Genomic DNA, 23,727 nt, shown 5'->3' with positions numbered 1-23,727 from the left:
CCAGTCCCTACAGGAGGTTACTCCTGAAGAGATCTCCTAGCTAATCCCAACATTTGGGAAATGCTGTCTGTGATGAGGTGCATCCACCCTGACCTGGCACTGCTAGGGTTAACTGCGCCATGTGGGCTGAAGAGGCCACACACCCTCACCCTCTCTGGGCATGTGCCGACTGGAGACGGAGCATAAACGGGAGCAGCTCAGCCTGGGCGGACTGGGAACAAACCTATGTTGTTGGCACAGGGTGTCGGGGGGCGGGGGGAGAGCCCAGGGCTGGGGTGGCAGGGGCCTGTGGGGGTGGGGGGAAGCCCAGGGCTCAGCAGGCTCCTCTGGCGGGGGACCCCAGGGCTGAGGGTGGGGGCAGCCAACATTTTTTTTTGTTTGGAACGGCAAAAAACCTAGAGCCGACCCTGCCTCCACGCACCGTGAGGTAGGTAGGACCGGATCATTATTATCCCTACTTGAAAGAGGGAGACGCTAAGGCTGAGAAAGGAGAATTGACTTGTCTTAGGTCACACACCCAGCCAGTGGCGGAGTTGGGAATAGAACCCAAGAGCCCTGATTTTCAAACTTACCATCAGATCTTGAATTTCAGACAGTGAATGACCTGAATAAAGTGCTCTGATGAGCTCCAGACCAACAACAGTGCACAGTAATTATTCAGCAAGTATTTGAGCAGTTCACGATTCTCTCTAACGTTGCAGTTCTCCTGAGAGACCATTAATGCAGAGAAGCAGCAAAATTCATCAAACATAGAACTGGTTCTGACTTATTTCCTTGCTCTTAAAAGAGAGCACCAAGGACCTGAGTCTCGTCCCTGTCAATAACCCCCTGCTCAGCCAATCAGGGATAGAGACTGAGGACGGGAGGCTGAGGGTTCTCACCAGCGAGCCCAAAGAATGGCCCAGGTGGGGATCACTGCCCGAGCACTATTTCAGCCCCATATTTTTGGGTGGACCTCCCACAGTGGGAGCTGCAGAGCACTCCCCATAACACACACACACACCCCTCCTGGTGTTGGGAGGAACAGGTAAAAGGACAAAGGCAAGAGAAAAGAGGAGGGAGGAAGAGGGGAAGCAAAAAGAACAAACCCTAATGTCCCCAGTGATTCTAAGGGACAAAATCCCAGGTGCAGAATAAAGTTCTGCCTCCTTAAGCTCGTGTCTTCCATGCCTAGAATTCAACTGTCACCAGATGGATCAGACTGAACAGCTTTCAAACCTCCAGGAGGCTCTTACCTTCTAAACAGGGACGGCTGTTTTCTAGTAAAATCACTAAAAGGGAAGGAGAAAACTTGAAAGAGGTTCCTCCTGGTGCTCACATCCGTGAACCCAAATACTCTCTCAGTCCTCAGAGAGAGACCTGGAGAAGGAGACTTGCTGAAGCAAAGCCACAGGGGTCTCTGAGGTTTCCCTGCCCCTCACCCATGTCCTGCCTGGCTGATGTCAGCATCTCTCTGTGAGGTCACCACCTCCCCACCACCTCTGACCAATAGTCTGAGGTCCTGCAACAGGCCTTTGTGATGTCACTGCCACACCCCTCCCTTGCTAGGCTAATGTCCTGCCCCTGCCTAGGCACTTTGGAGGTTTGAGCTACTCCCTGTGGATCACCCCACTCCAGGAGCGTTCGTTCTAGTCAGCAAGCTGGCTAGACAGGGAAACATCAGACACTGCTCCCAATGCTACACTCGGTTTTTCAGAAATGAGTCGACTTTATGGCCAGAAGAGACCATTAGAGCATCTAATCTGACCCTCTGCATATCACAGGCCTCCTGTAGGACACAATAGCTACTTTTAAGGCAAACACATTCCAGAAAGGCATCTAGTCTTCATTAAATTACATCAGGAGATGGAGAATCCACCACTTTCCTTGGTAGCTTGTTCTTGTGGTGAATCATCCTCACTGTTGAATTTTTGTGCCTTAGTTGTAATATGAATTTGTCTTTCTTCACCTTCCAGCCATTGCGTCTTCTTATGCCTTTCTTTGCTAGATTAAAGAGCCTTTAAATACCCAATCTTTTCTCTCCATTAAGGCATTTCAATTAAGTCACCTTTCAATCTTCTTTTGATCAGCTAAACAGGTTGAGCTCTTTCAATAGCTCACTAGAAGGCATTTTTTCCAGTCCTCAGAACATTAGGTGGCTCTTTGCTGCCCCAGCTCCAATTTCACAACATCTTTTTCAAATGAGGACACCAAAACTGGAGGCAGTATTCCAGTATCAGACTCACTGATGCTGTGTCACCTCCTGTGATGTTATTGACATAATCTGTAACTGTATAGATCACCGTTGCGACCACTGTTCTATATTTGCAGCCAATATTACAGTGAAGTGGTCGTGTAAGGGGTCTATGGAGAGGTTCTGATTGGCTGAATATAATGATGCTATCTCTAGATGTGTATCTTTTTTTGTAGTTGACATTATGAATATTGGCTCTATGCTGCCTGTATTTCAAACTTGAGCTCTGCTTCAGGGAATGATACCTTTTGTTTAATTGATGAAAACATAAACTAGACACTTAGAGGATTGGAACTGATTTCAGCTGATGGACAGGTTTGCTAGGTTTTTATGCATTTGGACAGCAAAATGTTGAGTGTAGAGGGCTCTCTGAGCAGGGTCCAGCAGAGCCCCCTCTCCCCTGGTGAAGTACACAGCCACCTCCTCGAAGGTCACCGGCCCCTGAAAGAGCAAGAGTCCAACACTCAGTACCTGCTGCCCCACTCACAGCCCCCCTATACATGGGGGACAGGAGCCAAACAGAAATTCTGGGTGGATTGCAGTCAGAGTCCCACCCCCACCCTGCTCAGAGCATCCAGGAAACACCAGGGGAGGGGACAGGCGAGAGCCCCTCCTCTCTCCCAGCAGAGCCATCACCCCCTACTAGCCACAGACTGATTCAGGAGATGGAGCCCTAGCAGGGTCCAGGAGAGCTCCTGGTAGGAAGCCCAACAACCTCCCCATTCTGAAGAGCTGGATGTGAAGGGAGGAATCTCCTAAGCCTCACTGGTGGGTGCCTCCTTCATATCTCACAGCAGCCGCTGGTTAGTCAGGTCGGGCTCCAGCACTACGAGTCTGGTCAGTTTTCCCAGCCCCATGCAGCTGGGTTATTTTCTGCTCCACAAACTAGAGCATTTCCACCGCCGAACCTCCTGGGTCTGTTCCTAGAATCTAGGCCACATATTAAATAACTCCCAGCAGGTTTAGCACACCCCTGTCCTCCTCCCTTTCTCTACCCTGTGCATTTCCTGCAAACCAGCCTGTGCAAACCTTCCCAGCTCCCACGTATTTGCTGTCCCTCTCCCGGAGGAACCCACCAGCAACCCCCCTGATAATACCTACCTGAACTGGCTCCTCTGCAGCCATTTCTCTCCCCTGTCCAACGAGAGGATGGGATGAACTGGAGTGAAACATGGATGTTATTCTGCAGCCTGGCAGGGCGAGAAGGGCAGTTGTGAAGGTTTCAGAACAGGCTTTAATTCATTTCACAGCATGATTCCCCCAGGCCCTTTCCTGCAGACAGGCACCTAGAGTCTGCCATGCTGAGAAAGGCTTCATCTCTTTGTAAAGTGTAGACCTGGCCTCTCCTGCCAGGCTAAGCCCACAGAGACATTTTAACCGCCCTTCTCCCTCCCCTCACCCCGTAACAGTCTCTGAACACAAGGCTAGAAAAAAGCAGAACGAAAGGAGTCACTGTGGGGATCCTCAGACACTAACCCCACGGCAGCCACACCCCAGCAGGAGGGATATGGAGTCAGGAACTGGATTTTCCTCTGTCTGATTCTCATCTTTTCCACAGGAAAGTGACTCTACCCAGGGTGCAGCAATACATCTGTCTGGGCAGATTAGAGATCTGGAAATCTCTCTCCAAACTCTTCTCCCCCACAGCCCCTTTCAGTCTCTTTCTCCTTCTATCTCCTTTTCCCCTCTCCTGCCCATCTGGTCGGTAAGTCCCCTGCCTGGGTTGTTTGCTCCCCCATGGCTGGATTGGCTCCTGCAATTGTTAATTGGACGAGAAATGAGGGGGGGGGTCTGTTTGTGTAGAGTCATTTTAAGGCCAGACCCCAGCATTTTCCCTTTGTTTCTTTCAGTTACTTGAAATGTCTGGATCAGAATTTAGTATTAACAGGGCACAGGGCTGCCCTAGGGGGCTAGGACCAGCTGGAGAAAGTCATCCCCTGGGCCAGGCAGAGAAGCAGCTTTAATCCAGGTCACTTCCCAGCACAGAACCCCGCTGGGGCAGCAGCTGCTAAGCCTGGTCTCCCAGATCACAATGGAGGCTGCAGCCTCTGACCCAGGAAGCTGAACCCCAATATCCTGAGCAGAGAGGGACAGAGCGTTTGAGCAGCTTCCTCCTTTAGCTCTCTGGGAGAGCAGCTAACGAGAGCCCCTCCTCACAGGAGAATTGCTAATCTCATTTGCCCCACTGTCCATCCGGAGTCACTCCTTGTCTTTCCATACAGTGACTCTGGATTAACAATGGTCTCAATGAAACCAGAGTTCAGAAAGAATGAGTCCAGAACGCTGTGGAAGGGACCATTGTGTGGCAGTGCTGACCCCCTTCCCACCTCCCTCACCCCCCAGATCGAGGACAAGGACTGGGGGGGCACAAATTTTCCAAACAGAACCGAAAGTTCCTGCAGTTTTCAAAAGAGGAGAAAAGCAAAATCTGTGATTTCACACGAACAGTGACTGATAAGTGGACAGAAAGTTATCACAGTGACAGGGCCTGTGACTGGGAAATGCCCGGCAGTGCTTGGAGCCAGGACTCTGGCACAAGTTGATCAGAGAGAAGGATCATAGTTAGTAGAAGTTCCCAGAGCCCACAGCCCTGAGAGTCCCCAGCCAGGGACCCCAGATACCCCTCAAAGCCTCACCGGCCAGGGAAGTCCCACCAGACCATGAGTGTCAGGTTGGGAATCCCAGAGGGTTCCCCCCACCATGAGCCCCCAGCAAGCAGGGACCCGCCCACTGGGAACTCAGTCCCTCACTGCCTGCCTAGGACTCCCCCCCCGCAGGATCTGCCCGTTGTCTGGGATCCCCCCCCCCCCCCCGCGGGACCCCCTGATGCTTTTCAGTGGGACCCCTCACTCTGCGTCCCTGGCATCCCCAGACCTACTGCCAGGGACCCCCCCCCCCAGCTCTGTGCACTGGGCACGGCAGCGATGCCAGGAGCCAGCCGGGGAAGCCCAGACGGAGCCCCTGGCACAGCACCAGGCTCCCTCTAACCCCCTGTCCCGCCTCCCCAAGAGACGCCCACCCCGGCTGTTCTGCAGCCACCAGGCCCCCAGCGATACCCACCTCCAGGACCCACAGCCTCAGGGCTGGGCACATCCACCCTTGAGATGTGCAGAGAACACGTGTCAGGACCTGCAACTGGAGGTGGAAAATCAGACTCCTGGAGAGACCAGGGGAAATGGGGAGACGGAGAGCGGCTCGTTGGCGGGAAAGGGCGAATCTCCCGGATTTTCAGCCCGGGTGAGACACTGAGCGAGAAAGGGGCAGAACTGGAGAATTTGTATCGGGGCGAGAGGCAAGTGGCACCAACAGGGACAGGATCCAATTAACCCCCTCCCCCTTCGCCCGCGTCCCACTGACCTCCCCAGCTCCAGCTTCTCCCCCCACACGACACCCCCCACGGACCGCCACGCCGGGCCCCCCCATCCCAGCCGGGGGGGGGCGGATCCTGCTGCGGCTCCGCTGGGGCCGAGGCGGCTCCGAGGCTTCTCCCGGGTTCCCCGGGGCAGAGTCACGTGCCCGCCCCCCCAGCGCCCCCCCCCGGGGTCTCTCACTCCCCGGGGGCTCCGGGCGGGGCTGGGGCGGGCAGAGCCCGGGGCTGCCCGGGGGGCGGGGCCCAGCTGGAGAAACCCCGCAGTAACAGCGGTTAGAACCCTCCCTTCCCTGGGCTGGAGAGAGCGGAAGCGGCCCCGGGGCAGGCTGGGAGTTGTAGTTCCTGACTCTCCCTGGACCGAAAGTGACGTTGGCAGAGGAGCCGGAGCCGGGCTGCAAAGGAGCGTTGGGCGCTGCGGCTCTGCCTGGCTCGCGCGGGGCCGTTGGAGCCTCTCCCGGGCCGGAGAAGGGTTGGTGCCGGTGGGGCTCTGGGCATGCGCAGATCGCGGCGGGAGAGCCCTTCATTAACACCCCGTGCCCGGCCCGGGGTCCTGCGTGGGGCCAGGGCCGGGGTGGGCGGACGCGGGGAGTAGGCGGAAAGGTCGGTGCAGCCCGGACAGGGCCGGGGGGGGGCCGGTGACCCCCGAGGAGCGGGGAGAGAAAGGGGGGGGGCTGAGATCCCCTCGGATTTACCGCTGCCCCCTCCCGTGGGGACCCCCCTCCTCCCCCGTCCTGCCCCCTTTCTCCCTAGAGAGCCACGAGCAGCGCCCAGGGTGACCCCCCTCCCCCAACCCCTGAGAAGTTCCCTGTCCCCCCCCCCCGATTGTGCCCCATTTTCTCTCCCCTTCGCCAGTGGCCAGTTCAGGTCTCAGGTTTGGGGGGTTTCCCCCATTTCCACCTGCAGGGATTTGTCCTTGTGCGGGTGGGAAATGGTTCCCCCCAGTGATTCCTGAGCTGGGCAGAGGGTGAATGGGCAGAGGGGGGGGGGGCCCTGAGACAGGGACACCTCTGGGCTGGGCTGGGGGGGCCACTCTCTGGTGGCAACGGGGCCTGGGAAGGGCCAGGAAGGGGAGGGAGGAGCAAGTGTCCCCCATGGAGACGGCCCAGCCCCCGGTTTCCCAGTCCCAGCTACTTCCCCTCCCCCACCTGCCCAACCCAGCAGCCCCCCCACCCCATCACCTGCTAGTCACGTTCCCAGACCCCACTGCCAGCCCCTCCCCATTGATAGTGACTTTCTCACTCCAGCCCCCTCCTGTCCCCTGTGAAAAGACGTCACCCAGGGCTCCCTGCCGGCCATGTGAGTGTGGGGCAAGAAGAATCCCTCCCATTCTGTTGTTGATTCAATATCCTTGTATAATCTCCTCCAATTTCCCATCTTTTCTCTTCAACTGTTAAATGGTGACACACAATCTCCCAGATGTTGGTGCTTCTCTCTTATATTGGCAAATATTTAGTTTGTGCCCCATTTTCTCCTCAGTTCTGAAATACTGATATTGAATTCTCAAAAATCTTCCCGCTTTTCTCCCCAGGTGTGTGACTGAGATCAGGGCTCCTATCGTACTGCCTGGCGCTGCAGAGACCCCAACTGAGATCTGGGCCCTGTTCTGCCAGGCACTGAAGAGACCCCAGGTGAGATCAGACCCCACTGTTGTGCCAGGTAAAACTGAGACCTGGACTGAGATCATGCCCCCCCCCCCCCTTGGGCCAGGCAGTGCACGACTGCGACCCAAACCGCTGCCTCCATTGTGCTGGGCACTTCAGAGACCTCGACTGAGATCTGTGTCCCTGTTGGGTCTGGCACTGCACTGACCCTAATGAAGATCACACCCCACCACTGTACTGGGCACTGCACAGACCCTGACAGAGATCCTGCCCCCACATTTTGCCAGATGCTGCAGGGGCCCTAAACAAAATCCGGGATCCTGTAATGCCGGGAGTAGCAGAGTCCCTGACTGAGGTCAGGTCCCTGTTGTGCAGGGCTCTGCACAGACACCGAGATCAGGGTCCCCATTGTGACAGGTGCTGAACAGACACCAAGGGTATCTCTACCCTGCCACTAAAACCCCAGCTGGCCCATGCCAGGTGACTCAGGCTCACAGGGCTCAGGCGAAGGGGCTGTTTAATTGCAGTGTAGATGTTTGGGCTCGGGCTGGAGCCAGGCTGTAGGACCCTGCGAGGTGGGAGGGTGCCAGATCTTGGGCTGCAGCCCCAGCTGGAACATGGACACCACAATTAAACAGCCCCACAGCCTGAGCCGTGTGAGCCCAAGTCAGTGGGCACGGGCCAGCCGCTGGTGTCTAACAAGTTTGCATGGAGAATTTGGGGCAAAACTGGGAACTGAACCCAAATTGTTTGAATTCTTGCCTCTCCCCTTAACCCAAGCCCAGCGTGTGTGTGTGCAGCGTTGTTTTGGTCTGTGTTTGCCTTGCATTGGCTTCCAAGGGAGGCTGTGGAATTTCCTTCACTGGAGGTTTTAAGACCAGGTTAGAGATGCACCAGTCTGGGAATGTCTAGGGATACTTGGTCCTGCCTCATCACAGGGGGCTGGAGTAGACGCCCTCTCAAGATCCCTTCCAGGCCTACACTGAAATAATTCTCTTTTGTGCTGTGTCCTGTTCTACGCTGAGCTGTTTTGCATGGGGCCATTTGGAACTGTGATCGCACCATGTTTTGTAGCAGTTTTGTGGTGCGTTGTTTTGCCTCAGCTTGTTTGGTGCCTGTGCTGTGTTGGTTTGAGTTGAGCTATTTTCCATTGTGTACTTTTGTCCTAGGATGTCGTTGTTTGCATCTGTTGCTTTCTTCTCCTTTGTATTGTCATTTTATGCTGTGGAGTGTAGGTTGTGTTTTTTTCCCCCCTGAATTGCCTGACATTATGTTGTGGTGGGTTTTATTCTGTATGTTGGGTTTTTATACGTATATATCGCATCACATCCTAGAAATGTAGGGCGTGATAGGACCTCAAGATGTCATCAAGTCCAGCTCTCTCTGCCGAGGCAAGACCAAGTATCTGTAGATTATCTCTGACAGAGCTTTGTCCTACCTGTTCTTAAAAACTTCCATGGACAGAGACTCCCAGCCCCCTTGTAAGACTATTCCCGAGTTGACCTGCCTTAGCTCTGGGGACACCCACACAGATTGTAGTGGTGAGAAGCTCTGGAGAGAGGAGACCCCAGTGAGTGGCAGCTGGGTAAGAGACTGAAGTTGGGAGGAGAAACATTGACGTGTCCAAGCTCACCCAGGCTGTCTGTGACCGAGCTAGAAATAGTTTCTAGTGCCACCGTACTGCTGTTTCTGAAGGTCTCTGCCACCCTGGTGTTTTAGGCACTGGTGCAAACCCTTAGTACAGACAGAATTTACACTAGTGCACTCTGATTGGCACTGGTGCACCATGTCCCAGTTTGAAGGTTTGAGGTGGGGGCGGGGAGAAGTGACCTCACAGAGGCCTGGGGCTGGCTGAACAGTGCAGCTGGTAAGGGAGGGGCAGCAGTGAGTGCTGGAGGTATGAGCCAGGAGCGCAGCCCCACAGGACTGGACACTGACTTCTCCTGACCCAGGGGACACCCCCCCAGCGAGGTGGTTTGTCTAGGGATGCACAAGCTGTCTTGGCAGGGCAGCTCAGCTGCAGTCCCCGCACACCTCTTCCTGCAGCCTAATACAGTGTGCTCAGGGGCCTTTCCAAGCTGCGGGTGACGGGGCTCTGGCATTAACAGGGTCTGTTCCTGGCTCTGTCACAGACCTGTTTACTGACCATGGGGAAGTCACAGCCCCTCTCTCTGTAATGCTGTCTTCAGTGACTCGAGAGCACGAGCAGCAGCCTCAGGCAGACTGGTAAGAAGCAGGGAACAAACCCCAAATTGGGTGTGAGGTCTGTATGGAGATTTCACCAACCAAGTATCCAGTGTAAACGCTTCAGGCACTGTAACAGCATTAACATGGAATCACAGACAATCCCCTTGGGTGATCCCATATATCTTGCCACGCAGGTGAGCTCACCTTCGTGACAGATGATCCCTTATTCCAAGGGTTCTCAACCTTTTTCTTTCTGAATCCCCAATGATGGAGATTCCACAACCTCTCTAGGCAATTTATTCCAGTGCTTAACCACCCTGACAGTTAGGGAGTTTTTCCTAATGTCCAACCTAAACCTTCCTTGCTGCAATTTAAGCCCATTGCTTTTTATCCTGTCTGCAGAGGTTAAGAAGAACAATTTTCTCCTTCCTCCTTGAAATGACCTTTTATGTACTTGAAAGCTGATCATGTCCCCTCTCAGTCTTCACTTCTCCAGACTAAACAAACACAATTTTTTCATTCTTCCCTCATAGGTCATGTTCTCTAGACCTTTAATCATTTTTGTTGCTCTTCTCTGGACTTTCTCCAATTTTCCACATCTTTCCTGAAATGTGGCACCCAGAACTGGGCAAACATTTCCAGTTGAGGCCTAATCAGCGCGGAGTAGAGCGGAAGAATTACTTCTCGTGTCTTGCTTACAATACTGCTGCTAATACATCTTAGAATTATACTTGCTTTTTTTGCAACAGTGTAACATTGTTGACTCATGTTTAGCTTGTGATCCACTGTGACTCCCAGATCCGTTTCTGCAGTGCTTCTTCCTGGGCAGTCATTTCCTATCTTACATGCGTGTAAGTGATTGTTCCTTCCTAAGTGGAGTACTTTGCATTTGTCCTTATTGAATTTCATCCTGTTTACTTCAGACCATTTCTCCAGTTTGTCCAGATCATTTTGAATTTTAATTCTGTCCTCCAAAGCACTTGCAACCCATCCCAGCTTGGTATCGTCCACAAACTTGATAAGTGTAACAGAGGGTTTCACCATGTCTCGGAGGTTACACCCTGGTGGGAGGGCTAGGCCTGAACTGGGATAAGGTCACTGTGCTTCACAGTGTGGCAGAACCTGGAATGTCCATTAGCAGGGAACAATGCTGGGGGGAAATGACATGTGGAAAGGACAGAAACCCTGTCTGAATTCTCTCACATTGCCCTTCTCGCCCTGGCAGGCTACAGAATAACGTCCACATTTTGCCCCAAATCATCCCCTCCTTCCAGCGGGAAGGGAATGGCTGCAATGGAGCTGGCTCAGGTAAGGGATTCTCAGGGAGCTGGTGGTGGGTTCTGCTTGGAGGGAGAGGAGCAGTAAATGTATAGGAGGGTGGGAGGCAGGAACTATCTAGGGTGCGGAATGGGAGGGGAAAGGATGTGAAAAACCTGCTGAGACTTGTGTACTCTAGGGTGTGATGGGTTGTCACCCGGGGTGCAGTCTGGGAGCTTCTGGGAACCGCTGTGCCCTCTAACCCTCAAGCTGGGCTGGCCCTTCTGTCACGGAGCGTGGGGGAGTCTGGTCCTGCACCCTTCTTCCTGGGACTCACAGTGACTCTCAGCCAGCCAGTAAAACAGAAGGTTTAATGGACAACAGGAATGCAGGTTACAGCAGAGCTTGGAGGCACAGCCAGGACCCCTCAATCAAGCCCCTCTGGGTCCAGGAAGCTTAATCCCCTAAATTCCAACCACCCAGCCCAAAACCGAAACTAAACTCCCCTCCCTCCAGCCGGCCCCTTCCTTTGTCCACCTTCCCGGGCAAAGGTGTTGACACCCCTCCCTGCTCCCTGGCTCAGGTTACAGGCTGAGCACTTGTCTCTCACCTAAAGTAATCCCCGGCTCTGCCATCTCCCACACAGACAGCCCCTACTCCATCACACCTTCTCACACTGCTTTGCTGGAGATTCCGCCAGCCTCTCCAGGCCCTGTTATCACCCAACACGACAGCAGGTGGCGCCATACACCCAACTAAGCTACCTGAGTGCTTTACCTGAGCCACTCAAGGAGAGACAGACGACAACAGCCAATTTCCCAGCGATAAGTGTTAGCAAACAGATCAAAGCAGATGACTTAGCAAATGACCAAAAACTCAAAAAAGCCTAACATACTAGATGGATAGAATTTGAATTAGCAATTTCTCACCCTGACTGATGATAGAAGCAGTCCACCAAGTTTCCATACACAAGCTAGAAATTTCTTTACCCTGGGACCAGCACTTCCCCCAGTTCAGTCTTTGTTCCTCAGGTGTTTCCAGGAGTTCTCTTGTGTGGGAATGAAGCCAAGAAATGATGTCACATCCCACCTTATGTAGCCTTTCCATATGGCGGGACCCCTTTGTTCCAAACTCAGTTCCCAGTCCAGTTTGTGGAAAAATACAGGTACCAAAATGGAGTTTAGTGTCAAATGGTCTGGTCACATGCACTAGCATGTCCTGCTGAGTCATAGTAGCCATGACTCATAGGCTGGCTGAAACATTCACAAGAAGGCTCAGCTCTTCCATGGTCCATTGTCTTTGTTGATGAGCCATGAACACTGTCTGGCTTCTTTGTTGTACCTGAAAGGCTCGTTGTGGCTGTTACCTAGAGTAAGCACATTTGAAAGACAGATACAGAGTCAATATCCATAACTTCAGATACGAACATGATACATGTACACAAATAGGACAATCATATTCAGCAAATCATAACTTTTCCAATGACACTGAACGTGACGCATCTTGCACAAAATGCATCATAATTATGTCCTAATCATTTGATAATCATACCACTATGCTGAATGTGGGGTGTAGTGTCAGGGCCTAATTTCAAGGCACAGGAGTTGGGAATGGAACTTCCCTCTTTGTGAAACAGGAAATAACCCTCCAGCCAGGGCTGGGAAAACTTCCCAGTCTCCCAGTGCTGGAGCCTGAACCTACTGACACTTCATTAGTTACCCCCACCCGCAATCTTTGTGGCAACTGCAAACGTTATCAGTGATGATTTTATATTCTCTTCCAGGTCATTGATAAGAATGTTAAATAGCACAGGGCCAAGAACCAATCCTCGTGGGAACCCGCTAGAAAGAAATCCACTCGACCATGGTTCCCCATTTACAATCATAGTTTTTAATCTATTTAATGTATGTTGTGTTTATTTTGTATCTTTCTAGTTTTCTAGTCAAAATGTTGTGCTGAACCAAGTCATATGCCTCACAGAAGTCTAGGTGTATTACATCAATACTATTAGTTGCAACCAAACTTTTTGATCTCATCCAATAAGGATATCCAGTTAGTTTGATTGGATCTGTTGTCTCTGAACCTTTGTTAATTGGTACTAATTATATTACCCTCCTTCAATTCTTTATTAATTAAATCCATATTCGCTGCTCCATTATCTTGCCCAGTATCAGACTAACACTCTTGTAATTAACTGGGTCATCTCTTTTACACTTTTAAAATACTGGCACGGCATTAGCTTTATTCCAGTCTTCTGGAATTTCCCCAGTCTTCCAAGTCCTAATTATAATCACCATTAAAAGTCCACCACACTCCTCCACCAGGTCTTTCAAAACTCTTGGGATACAAGTTATCTGGACCTGCTTATTTAAACATGTCTAACTGTAATAGCTGCTGTTCAACATCCTCATGAGTTATTGTTGGAATGGAAAGACTGAGTAGACGCCCTCTCAAGATCCCTTCCAGGCCTACACTGAAATAATTCTCTTTTGTGCTGTGTCCTGTTCTACGCTGAGCTGTTTTGCATGGGGCCATTTGGAACTGTGATCGCACCATGTTTTGTAGCAGTTTTGTGGTGCGTTGTTTTGCCTCAGCTTGTTTGGTGCCTGTGCTGTGTTGGTTTGAGTTGAGCTATTTTCCATTGTGTACTTTTGTCCTAGGATGTCGTCGTCAACGTCTTATATGACTTACATCATCCGTTTTTCTCCAAATCCAGGAGAGAAATATTTATTGAACACTTTTACCTCTTCTGCATTATTTTTGATAATTCTGCCATTTCCATCTAGTAATTTGCCACTTCCATTGTTAGGATTAATTTTGTACTTAATATACTTTTTAAAAACTTTCTTCTTCTTTTCATTAATTGGTCATTGATTTCTGATAGCTTCCCTTGCCAACTTTCTACAATTCTGACCTTCTATTCTTTACTATTGACTTCCCCTTTCTTCCATATATTTTATTTGGAGAGTGTTGGGATTCCTACCAGGAGCCACCAGCAGGGTCGGAGACAGCCCCATCTCCTATATTAAGCTCTGGCTAGTAGGTATGTGATAAACGTGAAGATCCTGCCTCCGTCTGTCAGCTGAGAGACACAGAGGTTCTCTCTTTCCACCCTCTGATGCCTCCTGGCTGCTCTAAGCAAGGTGGGGTGGGACTCTGTTAACATGTGCCTCCCGGAGCTTCCATTTCCCTGGTGCTGCTGTTCCGTGAATAGTGGGGTTGTAAGTGAGGCAGCAGGTACTGAGTGTTGGACTCTTGCTCTTTCAGGGCCGGTGACCTTCGAGGAGGTGGCTGTGTATTTCACCAGGAAGAGTGGGCTCTGCTGGACCCCACTCAGAGAGCCCTCTACAGGGATGTCATGCAGGAGAACTATGAGACGGTGACCTCGCTGGGTAAGGAGTCCTGTCCCCCGGGTTATTAGAAGCTGTGGGGTCTCTAAAGAACCTGAGCAGTAATAACTTTATACCTTTATTTGTCATACAAGTTTTGACAAGTTTCCTTGCCCCCTTTTTGCCTTATCTCCCACCCACTAATATCATTTTTGGACATGTGCCTTTTTGGTGCCGTCAGTCATTTTAAAATTGCATTTAATGTATCCTTATTGGATACATTAATAACTGTAGCTTTCATGCCTATTCCTCATTTTAAGAGGAAAATATACCTCCTGTAGAATTCTAAATTGAGGAAATAGGTGTATGACTCATGCATGGCTTGTGTGACAGTCAGATGAGCTCCTATTTTGATAGGAGAGCGTATAATGTTGCCATTCAGGACCCCACGGATGAAGGGAGAACAGCTGTGGGAGGGGAGGAGAAGGGGGGAGTAGATAATTCTGGGGTGTCAGGACATGGGGAGGGTGTGTGCAGGGTTAGAGCTAAGAAGCAGCAGGGAGGGATGAGGTGGTGAGAGACGAGGAGGGAACACAAGATTCTCCCAAGGTGCCAGCAGGTGGTGCTGGCTGAGAGTAATGGGAAGAAGTGGAGAGGAGTGTGGAGGAAGGGCACCGAGGAAGTGGCTCGTTGTCAGGTGCTGAAGCTAAGTGGCCTGTCCTTGTGGAAGAGTGGGAGCCCTTGGGGGTCTAGTGCACTCAAGGGGCACCTCCCAAGGACTGTTTAAAAGCCAGGGCATTGCACAGATCCTATGGATCCATGACAATGCCAGAGGTTCAGCCTTATGGGAAAAATATATAAAACAAGAAAAGTATCTAAATGCGTGTTTACCATCGCTCCCTCTCAGTCCTCAGGGGAATCCCTGATCTGTTCCAAAGTGTATTAAAACCTTCCTTAAAGGCTTACCTCTTGGTTATCAGGTCATGTCCCTTCACCCTCCCACTTCCCTGGTTCTTGTCACGCAGACAGCAAGCAGCAAATGACCAGAAGTCTGAAGCACAGATAATGCAATGTTTATTGGGGTTATTTCCAAGCAAGCATATTCCACTGCCCTAATGAACTTACACCTAGAAAAAATAATTATGCAGCAGACAGAAACAATTAGAGAACCAGACTGATTAACAAGGTTAAAGTGGTGGCCATAAAGATAAAACAGTACAGAAATGAGGGTTTCACAACCATTGATAAGTGATTTCTTTCCAGACAGGCTGCTATCAAACTAAGTTTTCTTGAACCATCTTAAGATCTGTTTCTTTATCTGGTGGTGATGGGCGCTATCAGGACAGGATCATCTTCCTAACAGCCCAATAGCACCTTATTTCAGTGTGACTGGTTTGGGATGTGAGGATGTGACCCTTCGCTTCCCAGCTTATGGCTGCCCCTGCTGCTTAGCCAAAAGCCTTAGCCTAAGAACAAGGCCTCAGCCTATCCTAGTGAGAGAAGGCCCTTACACAGGCAGACTGTGATTTTGATAATTAGCTAGTTACAGGGGTATAAAGACAAAGTGATAAAAATACACCTACGTTCTTAAAGTCTAGGCTTTACAGGCAGGCCTGAATACCTCTATTCTAACAGTGAGTTCTACCCCTTCTCCCATTCTGTGTCTGTCCTGTCTATTTAGATCGGGGTCGGCAACCTTTCAGCAGTGCTGTGCTGAGTCTTCATTTATTCACTCTAATTTAAGGTTCCGTGTGCCAGTAACACATATTAATGTTTTTAGAAGGTCTCTTTCTATAAGTCTATAATATAGAACTAAACTATTGTTGAATGTAAAGTAAATAAGGTTTTTAAAATGTTTAAGAAGCTTAATTTAAAATGCAGAGCCCCCCCGACCAGGGGCCAGGACCCAGGCAGTGTGAGTGCCACTGAAAATCAGCTCGCTGCCGCGGGTTGCCTACCCCTGATTTAGATTGTAAATTCTTCAGGGCATGGGCCATCTACTATTCTCTGTTTGCACTTTGCCTAGCACAATGGGGACCCACTGTTAGTTGGTCCTTAGGCACTAAGGTAATGAATATGATTTGTTATAATAGTAACTCTCCTGCCACTTTGAGCCAAGGAAGATGGCCTTGGGATGCGTAGCCTTATTTGGGGTGTGTGAGTAATGTTGATTTGATATATCAACTTAATTTAATTTGTATTGTAATTATTTTAATTAATTAATAATACTTAATCATTGATATTAATTAATATGGGTTTAGGCTTGCCAATTTGTTTAATCAGAAGATAAAAGATAAAGATAAAAGTTCGTGTTTCGAATCGGGTTCCACAGAATTGATAAAGGGACCTTCGGGGGTATGACAGGAAGCTCACAGGGAGACAGATATAGTCATAAAGACTTTATTAAACTCAATGAAATAGTAAGTAAATTGTAAAACAGGTAGAATTACAGAGTTACAATTGTATTACTGTTGTTCAGGAGATGCATATGATGATACAATATTATGTGCTGCAAACTTCGGTTAATATTCACACCCTGTTTTGATAAACTGCTGTTGGCCTCGCCTCTGGCGGTTCTGGTTTCCCAGCTCTTGCAAGGGAAACTAATGCAAAGAGCTGTCAAATCTACTTTGGAATTTACTGTTTAGGTCAACTAAATAATCTGATACACAAATTAAAATAAAGTTTAGAGAGACCAAGTTTAGCCGAGTCCCTTTTGAACTTAAGGTTTGAAAAGAAAATAAATGCAGCGTATTACTGGTTAATAGCTGTCGTAGATGGATAGCATGAATACGTAGTTGAAGATGGTGAAGTGTAGAGAAGAAGGAGGAGGTCGAGGTGGGGTGGGGATACCATAGTGAGGTAGGTTACCTCTTTTTATAGAAATAAATGCCGGAAATCCTTCCTCTTATGCCCAAATTTCAGTCTTCCCCCATAGAAATGTTAGGGTACGCTTACTCCATAGGCTAGTATGTATGTGCGTATGGATGACAGGTATCTGCGCACTTGTGGGGTACTTGTTCAGTCTGTGAGTGCAACTTTGAAAAATCCCCTTTGCTATTCTTCATTGTCTGTTGGTCTAGGTAAAGGGTCTTAGACCTAAGCGTAGGCACTTTGTTTGGGTATAGGAAAAACAGTTCCTTTTCTGAGTAAAAGGGCACAGGATGTAGCTATGCTAACTTTGCTTTAGCTTAAAATGCAGGTTTTTGGCCTGTAGGTTTCTTGCATTACAGCCAAATATTTTTTTAATATGAATTAATAAACCTATCACAATACTGTACTTATAAGAAAAGAGATATTGATGCAGGTAAGCAGATGAATCCTGAGAGCTACAGATGTTACTGTCTAAAAATGAGATGGGGTTAAAACTATGGAATATTCTTTGTGACAAGTATCCCACAAATTCCACTGACCTCCCTTGTTTTCTTTGCCTGCAGTAGGGTTTCCAGTTTCCAAACCTGATGTGATCTCGCAGCTGGAACGAGGGGAAGAGCCGTGGGTCCCGGACCTCCAGGGCTCTGAGAAAGAAGTGGTCCCGAGAGCTTCCTTTGCAGGTGAGGAATTGGTTCAACAACTGCTTAGGAATGCAGGAAACATTTGGGATGCCCTACAAAGACCCTGTGAGCTCTTCAAGTTCAGGATTGTTCCCTGCAGATGTGGAATCATTATGGCAGATGTCACTCATGGCTTCCCTCCTATTCTGACTGACAACTGGCAGCAGGTCCCTCCCTGATCTCACTTTCCCCGAGAGTTATGGTGCAATGAGGACCCAGAACTGATCCCTTCCTCTCTTCTCTGTGGAAGGGTTTGGGGAAAATCAGCACCTGATAGGTTTGATCTCTCCCAGATATATTTTGGTTTCCATTCCTCTCTCTGACATTTCCTTTTTCTCAGGCACAGGGAGTGACCTATGTCTGGATTCTCTCTGTCTCCCATCCGGCGATGGGCTGGTGAGTGAGAATGAGGAGGAGAAACCCCAGCAGGAAGACACTGTGCAAGTAGATCCACATTGGATGTTATCAGGAAGATCCAAAGGGAATGTTTCCAGGAGTTGTGCACTCCTAGAAAACACAAAAGCCTGTGAGACTCAGCAGAGGCCAGAGGAAAACTACAGTAGGCACTCAGCCCTTATTCCACGCAACAGAATCAACTTGGAAGAGAGACGCTACATGTGCCATGAGTGCGGGAAAAGCTTCAATCAGTGCTCACACCTTATCACACATCAGAGAATCCACTCTGGGGAGACGCCATACACGTGCTCTGAGTGCGGGAAAAGCTTCGGGCAGAGCTCTCACCTTATCGCACATCAGAGAAACCACACAGGGGAGAAGCCCTATACGTGCTCTGAGTGCGGGAAAAGCTTCAGGGAGAGCGCTCACCTTATCAGACATGAGAGAATCCACACAGGGGAGACGCCCTACACGTGCTCTGAGTGCGGGAAAAGCTTCAATCGACGCTCAAACCTTATCAGACATCAGAGAAGCCACACAGGGGAGACGCCCTACACATGTTCTGAGTGCGGGAAAAGCTTCAATCGGAGCTCAAACCTTATCAGACATCAGAGAATCCACTCAGGGGAGAAGCCCTACACGTGCGCTGAGTGTGGGAAAAGCTTCAAACAGAGCTCACACCTTATTACACATCAGAAAATCCACATGAGAGAGAACTGTTTTAAATCCCTTGACTAGGGCTGGAGAAAGGTTTTTTGTTTTTGTTTTTTAAATCACATTTGCTAATTCCCACACAGTGATTTTTGCACCATCTTCACTGTGGTCTCTCAGCTCCACCAGATCAGTTACCTGCTTCTGCCTTTTGCAGCTCACCCTTCTTTGGGGTCAGTCCTGTGATCTTTTCTATCAACTCCTTTCCTTTGAGTCAAATGAGTGTGTTTCCCTCCTGCCAGGAATGTTCGTCAGCTCCAGGTGGGAGAGAGGTTTCATCCCAACAAGCTACACTGAGGCTAAAGCTACCTGTGCCTTCCATCCACTAGGACTGTATATGGCGTTGGCTGCTCAAGTTAGTGATCTTGGTGTAACAAGACAATTATAGTTGTAGAGCAGATGCAGCCCAGGTGCAGGGGTTGCCATTAGCTTCCCCCTTGACCTGACCTAAACTCCATCACTTTCCCTAGTCTAAACAAACCCTGAGCATCACGGTTATACTGTTCCCCCATTTCAAAGCCATTGTTAGTCATCGAGTTCACTCTTGAGGAAGAAGTTGTTTCACTCCCAGTTGCTCTGATGTTGGTTCAGGTTGTGCTGCAGAGCAGATATTTTTACTACCATTTTTCTCACTTAAAATATATTGAACTATAACAAAGAGCAGGAACAGGGCAGGGATAGGGGAAAATGTCATTTCACCCTCTGGAACAACAGAAGAAGATGGGGTAAATCAGAGGGATTCCCTTATTCCCCATCACCATCCCAATCCCCCTGTTGTGCAGTTGGTTAGGTCAGTATTTTTTCTAAAGGGCTTCGAAGAGGATTCCCTCGTAAATAAATTGTAACTAAACAAAGTGCCCATGCATTGGGCTCCCAAAGCCGTTGTGGCCCAGGCCCTGCAGGAAGTGGCTCCTGAAGAGATCTCCTTCCCCATTAGCTGCATGTTGCCTATTATTTGGGACATACAATCCCTATCTAGACAGAGATGGGAAACATGGAAGTGACTTTTCTCATCAGCTCACCCCTGGGAGATGCTGCAAATGTGTAGAAAATGAAATCTGTGTTGAATGTGCTATAGCTGCAGAAAGATACCTATTTTTAATAGAGACCTGAGATTTGGTGTCTTACAGGGATTCTAAGTCGCACCTGAATTTAGTCCCTAATTTAAATCTGTGCCACCAGATTAAAGAAATAAAAGGGTGCAGGAACTTTACACTTCTTAAGCACTATGGGGGTAGGAAAACCGCCCCCGATCATAGAGCGGCTGAAGTGGTTCCCCCCCCCCCCCACATCCGGTCAGGAGACACACTGATTAAGCGCCGACCAGGTGTTTAGCACTGGAACACGCAATGCATAAAGCACCAATCAGGAGAAGGGGCGAGAAGTTGGACTGAATTAGTACATGCGCATGATAGGATGATTTATGTAACCAATTATAATAAAAGGACGTGGAAAACCCCCGTTCAGGGCGCTCCACTGGAACATATTGACTGACTTGGCTTCGTTATTGCTACATCTGGTGACCCTGACGTGATTCCCCCTGCTCACCGGCTAGAATAGCCTTCGGTGCGCCGAATCTCGCTGGAAAGCCCCATTCCGTGAGTATGTGGGGGGAACTGTCAGCTCAGCAGAAAGTTCATGCGAGAGAGCTGCAGGCTATCATACGACAGGCTGGCGGGCCAGTCTCCCTGGGTCAGTTAGAGCAGCTACTTGTTGAAATCGATCGCCAATGTCCCTGGTACCCGGATCACGGGTCACTGTCGGTAGATGATTGGATAAAGATAGGGGCGACGCTGCACGCGGAGCCTCGAGCCGCGATGCAGTGGCTCCTGCTTTGGCAGCGATGTAAGGAGGCTCTGGAGACAATCGGGGTTGGAGCGTCATCCAGGGCTATCCTTCTCACCTCCGCGCCTTCGGCCCCTCCTCCTTACCCTCGGATCTTGCCCCCTAAGCCACCTGAGGCGGTACCCGAATGCCATGAAGCATGTCCGGGTACGGATGGCTCTTCACGGCCGATTTTTCGGCTGTCCCCTTTTCAGGCAATGATACAGAGGGAAAAGGAGAAGGGAGAACTGAGCGGCAAGGAGATGGGGGAGTTATTGGCTGCGTTCCCAGTGACACATCGTCCTGGCAACGCAGCGGGAGAGGCTGAAGTGGAGATCACAGCCCTCCCCTATTCCGTTCTCCGAGAGACGAGACGGGCGGTTACTGAGTCGGGATTGAAATCCACCTTCACCCGAGGCATGTTAGAAGGGATTGCAAATGGATATAGCATGCTCCCCCAAGATTGGAAGGATCTTTTTAGGATGCTTTTAAGCCCCGCGCAGTATGTTATTTGGGATAGTGAATTTCAACAGGAAGCATTACAACAGGGGCGGGCCCCGGGGGGGGGGCAATACCGGGACGCAACAGCAGTCCAATAGGCCAAGGTCTATTTGTCCCCGATGTAAGAAGGGTTACCACTGGGCAAACCAATGCCGTAGCAATCCCCCACCCCATGCCCAACCTCCGGGAAACGGGGCAACGGGCGATCTCCCAGCCCCGGCCCAAAGGAGGGAGGAGCTACCGCCTATGACACCTCAACGGCCTCCCTAGGAAGTGCGGGAATTGATTTGTTGTTGCAGGAAGATAGGGAGCTCACTTTCCCCGGGGAGGTGGTGGCGGTTCTTACCCATGGGACCCCTGCAGTGTGGAACCCCAAATCCCAATCTTATCCCATATGATTATCAGCTTGTGATAATAGATCTTAAAGACTGTTTTTTTACAATCCCTCTTTGTCCCAAAGATAGGGAGAGGTTTGCCTTTACTTTACCGGTCCTAAATAATTCCCAACCCACCCAACGTTATCAATGGAAAGTTTTACCCCAGGGCATGCTTAATAGCCCTACCTTATGTCAATATTATGTGCAACCGGCTCTGTGTCCTTTCCGCCTGATTCACCCCGAGGCTATTGTTTATCATTATATGGATGATATCCTTGTTGCTGCCCCATGCATCCCTCCGGATTGGGAGGCCGATTTGCAAGCCGCGCTATCTAGATATGGTCTTTGTGTTGCACCAGAAAAGGTTCAGCGGGTACCACCATTTTTATATTTGGGGCACAAAATGTTGCAAATCTATGCTACTCCGGTGTTGCCCGCATTGTGTATCCCAAATCCATGTACCTATGTGAAGTTGCAACAACTCCTTGGTACCATTAATTGGATTCGCCCATATTATAATATCCCCACCTTTCTGCTGTCCCCATTGTTTTCCTTGTTGTCCCTGGGCTGGCAGCCTAGCGATCTGATATCGCTGACGCAGCCCGCCGAGCAAGCGTTGCAAGAACTCAATCGACGCCTTGCTTCCGTGTGGGTAGATAGACAAGTTTTTGGCCAAGTGCCCCGGTATGCCATCATGCCAACCTTGAGCCAGCCCACTGCCACTATTTATCAAATGAATCAAGTCACCGGGAAGGTTCATATTTTGGAATGGATAACATTGGCTCACACCCCACCGAAAACGTTATCCCCCTCTTGGGACCAAATTGCGAGTATCATCACCAAAGGGCGCTCCCGCTGCTTGGTCTTGTTTGGTCAAGACCCCGAAACCATCACGATACCACTCCCTCTAAAAGAGATGGCGCAGTATATTGCCTTAACGCCCTCGCTGCAAATGGCCCTTGGGGGCTTCGTGGGGGTGCTTCAGTACCATGGGCCCAAGGACCCCCGGTTTACCGCCTCCCCTCATATTTCCCTTTCCCTTCGCCCTGTTTTGGCCTCCCAACCCCTTCAGGATGCCACAACGGTGTTTACAGACGGTGGGGCAACCTATGGGGTATTAGCCTGGCAGGACATGGGAAAATGGAGAACAAAATATACTTTACCCCAAGTGTCCGCGCAGCGCGCCGAAGTAGCCGCTGTGATCCTTGCGCTTCGAACCTTTCCAGATGTCCCCATTAATATTATTACGGACAGCCTTTATGTGCACGACCTTGTGCGACACCTGCCTGGGGCCTATGTCACTCCCGTTATTGATAGCGACCTCATGGCCTTATTTATAACCCTGCAATTGGCTCTTTGTAGTCGTTGTCAGTTGTTGTATATTGCCCATATACGCAGTCACCAGCCACTTCCTGGATTTTTAGTGGAGGGTAACCGGGTCGCCGACTCAGCGGCGAAACTCAGTCCCTCCCCTCTCCAGTTAACTCCCGTTTTTTCGGATCCCATTGATAGTCATGCATTTTTTCATCAAAATGCTAAATTTTTAGCGAAGCATTTTATGATCCCTTTAATTCAGGCCCAACGTATTGTCCAAACCTGTAATCATTGTGCCAGTCTTCATCATTATCCCGAATTGGGTGTTAATCCACACGGTCTTCAATCCAACCAAATTTGGCAAATGGATGTCACGCTTTATCCCCCTTTTTCTCCTTGGAAATATTTACATGTTACCATTGATACCTATTCTCATTATATTTGGGCTACCCCCCAACGGGGCGAACAGGCCAAACATGTAATTAATCACGTTCTTGCTGCGGTGGCCGTAATGGGCCGCCCCCGACAGATAAAAACCGATAATGGCCCCACCTACATTTCTCACAGGTTTGCGGATTTTTGCACGCAGTGGCAAATTAATCACGTTTTTGGTATTCCGTATAATTCCACTGGTCAAGCCATTGTGGAACGGACCAATTGTACACTTAAAGAGTACCTAAAAAAGCAAAACAAAACAGTGGGGGATGATGGGCCATCCCTGGGCGCCAAGCAAAATCAATTAGCGATAGTATTGTTTACCCTAAATACTTTAAATATTTTTCAGAATTTTATAGCCACTGAACGACATTTTAAGACGGAAACCCCGCTCCCACGCCCATCTGTCAAATATAGGCAGAGCCCGGACCCTACTTGGTATGGCCCCATTCCATTGATAACCTGGGGACGGGGGCATGCCGCTGTGCTTACTCCCACAGGTCCGTTGTGGGTCCCTGCCAAAAACGTGCGACCGTGGCACGATGACGTGGCATCACAGCCTCAAGGATCCGATACCCAACTTCAATCTGAACCTAACCGAGACCTTTCCGGCGTGCCGAGCCATGAAGATGGCACCG

The 23,727-nt window shown here is 49.9% G+C and overlaps 1 protein-coding gene across 1 annotated transcript in view; it reads left to right on the top strand.

Moving 5' to 3' along the window:
* The window catches only part of LOC120381670 (zinc finger protein 420-like), a gene marked incomplete at both ends in the record, with an annotated part of 89,923 nt that extends 71,375 nt beyond the window's left edge, over positions 1-18,548 (top strand). The window contains one exon of the mRNA XM_039499801.1: positions 18,233-18,548. Coding sequence (XP_039355735.1) covers positions 18,233-18,548 — 316 coding nt within the window. The remainder of the gene's footprint in view (positions 1-18,232) is intronic.
* Positions 18,549-23,727: the final 5,179 nt, after the last annotated feature.

This window comes from Mauremys reevesii, linkage group 14, assembly GCF_016161935.1.
Source record: "Mauremys reevesii isolate NIE-2019 linkage group 14, ASM1616193v1, whole genome shotgun sequence".
NCBI lineage: Eukaryota > Metazoa > Chordata > Testudines > Geoemydidae > Mauremys > Mauremys reevesii.
This window is presented reverse-complemented; position numbering and strand designations above follow the sequence as displayed.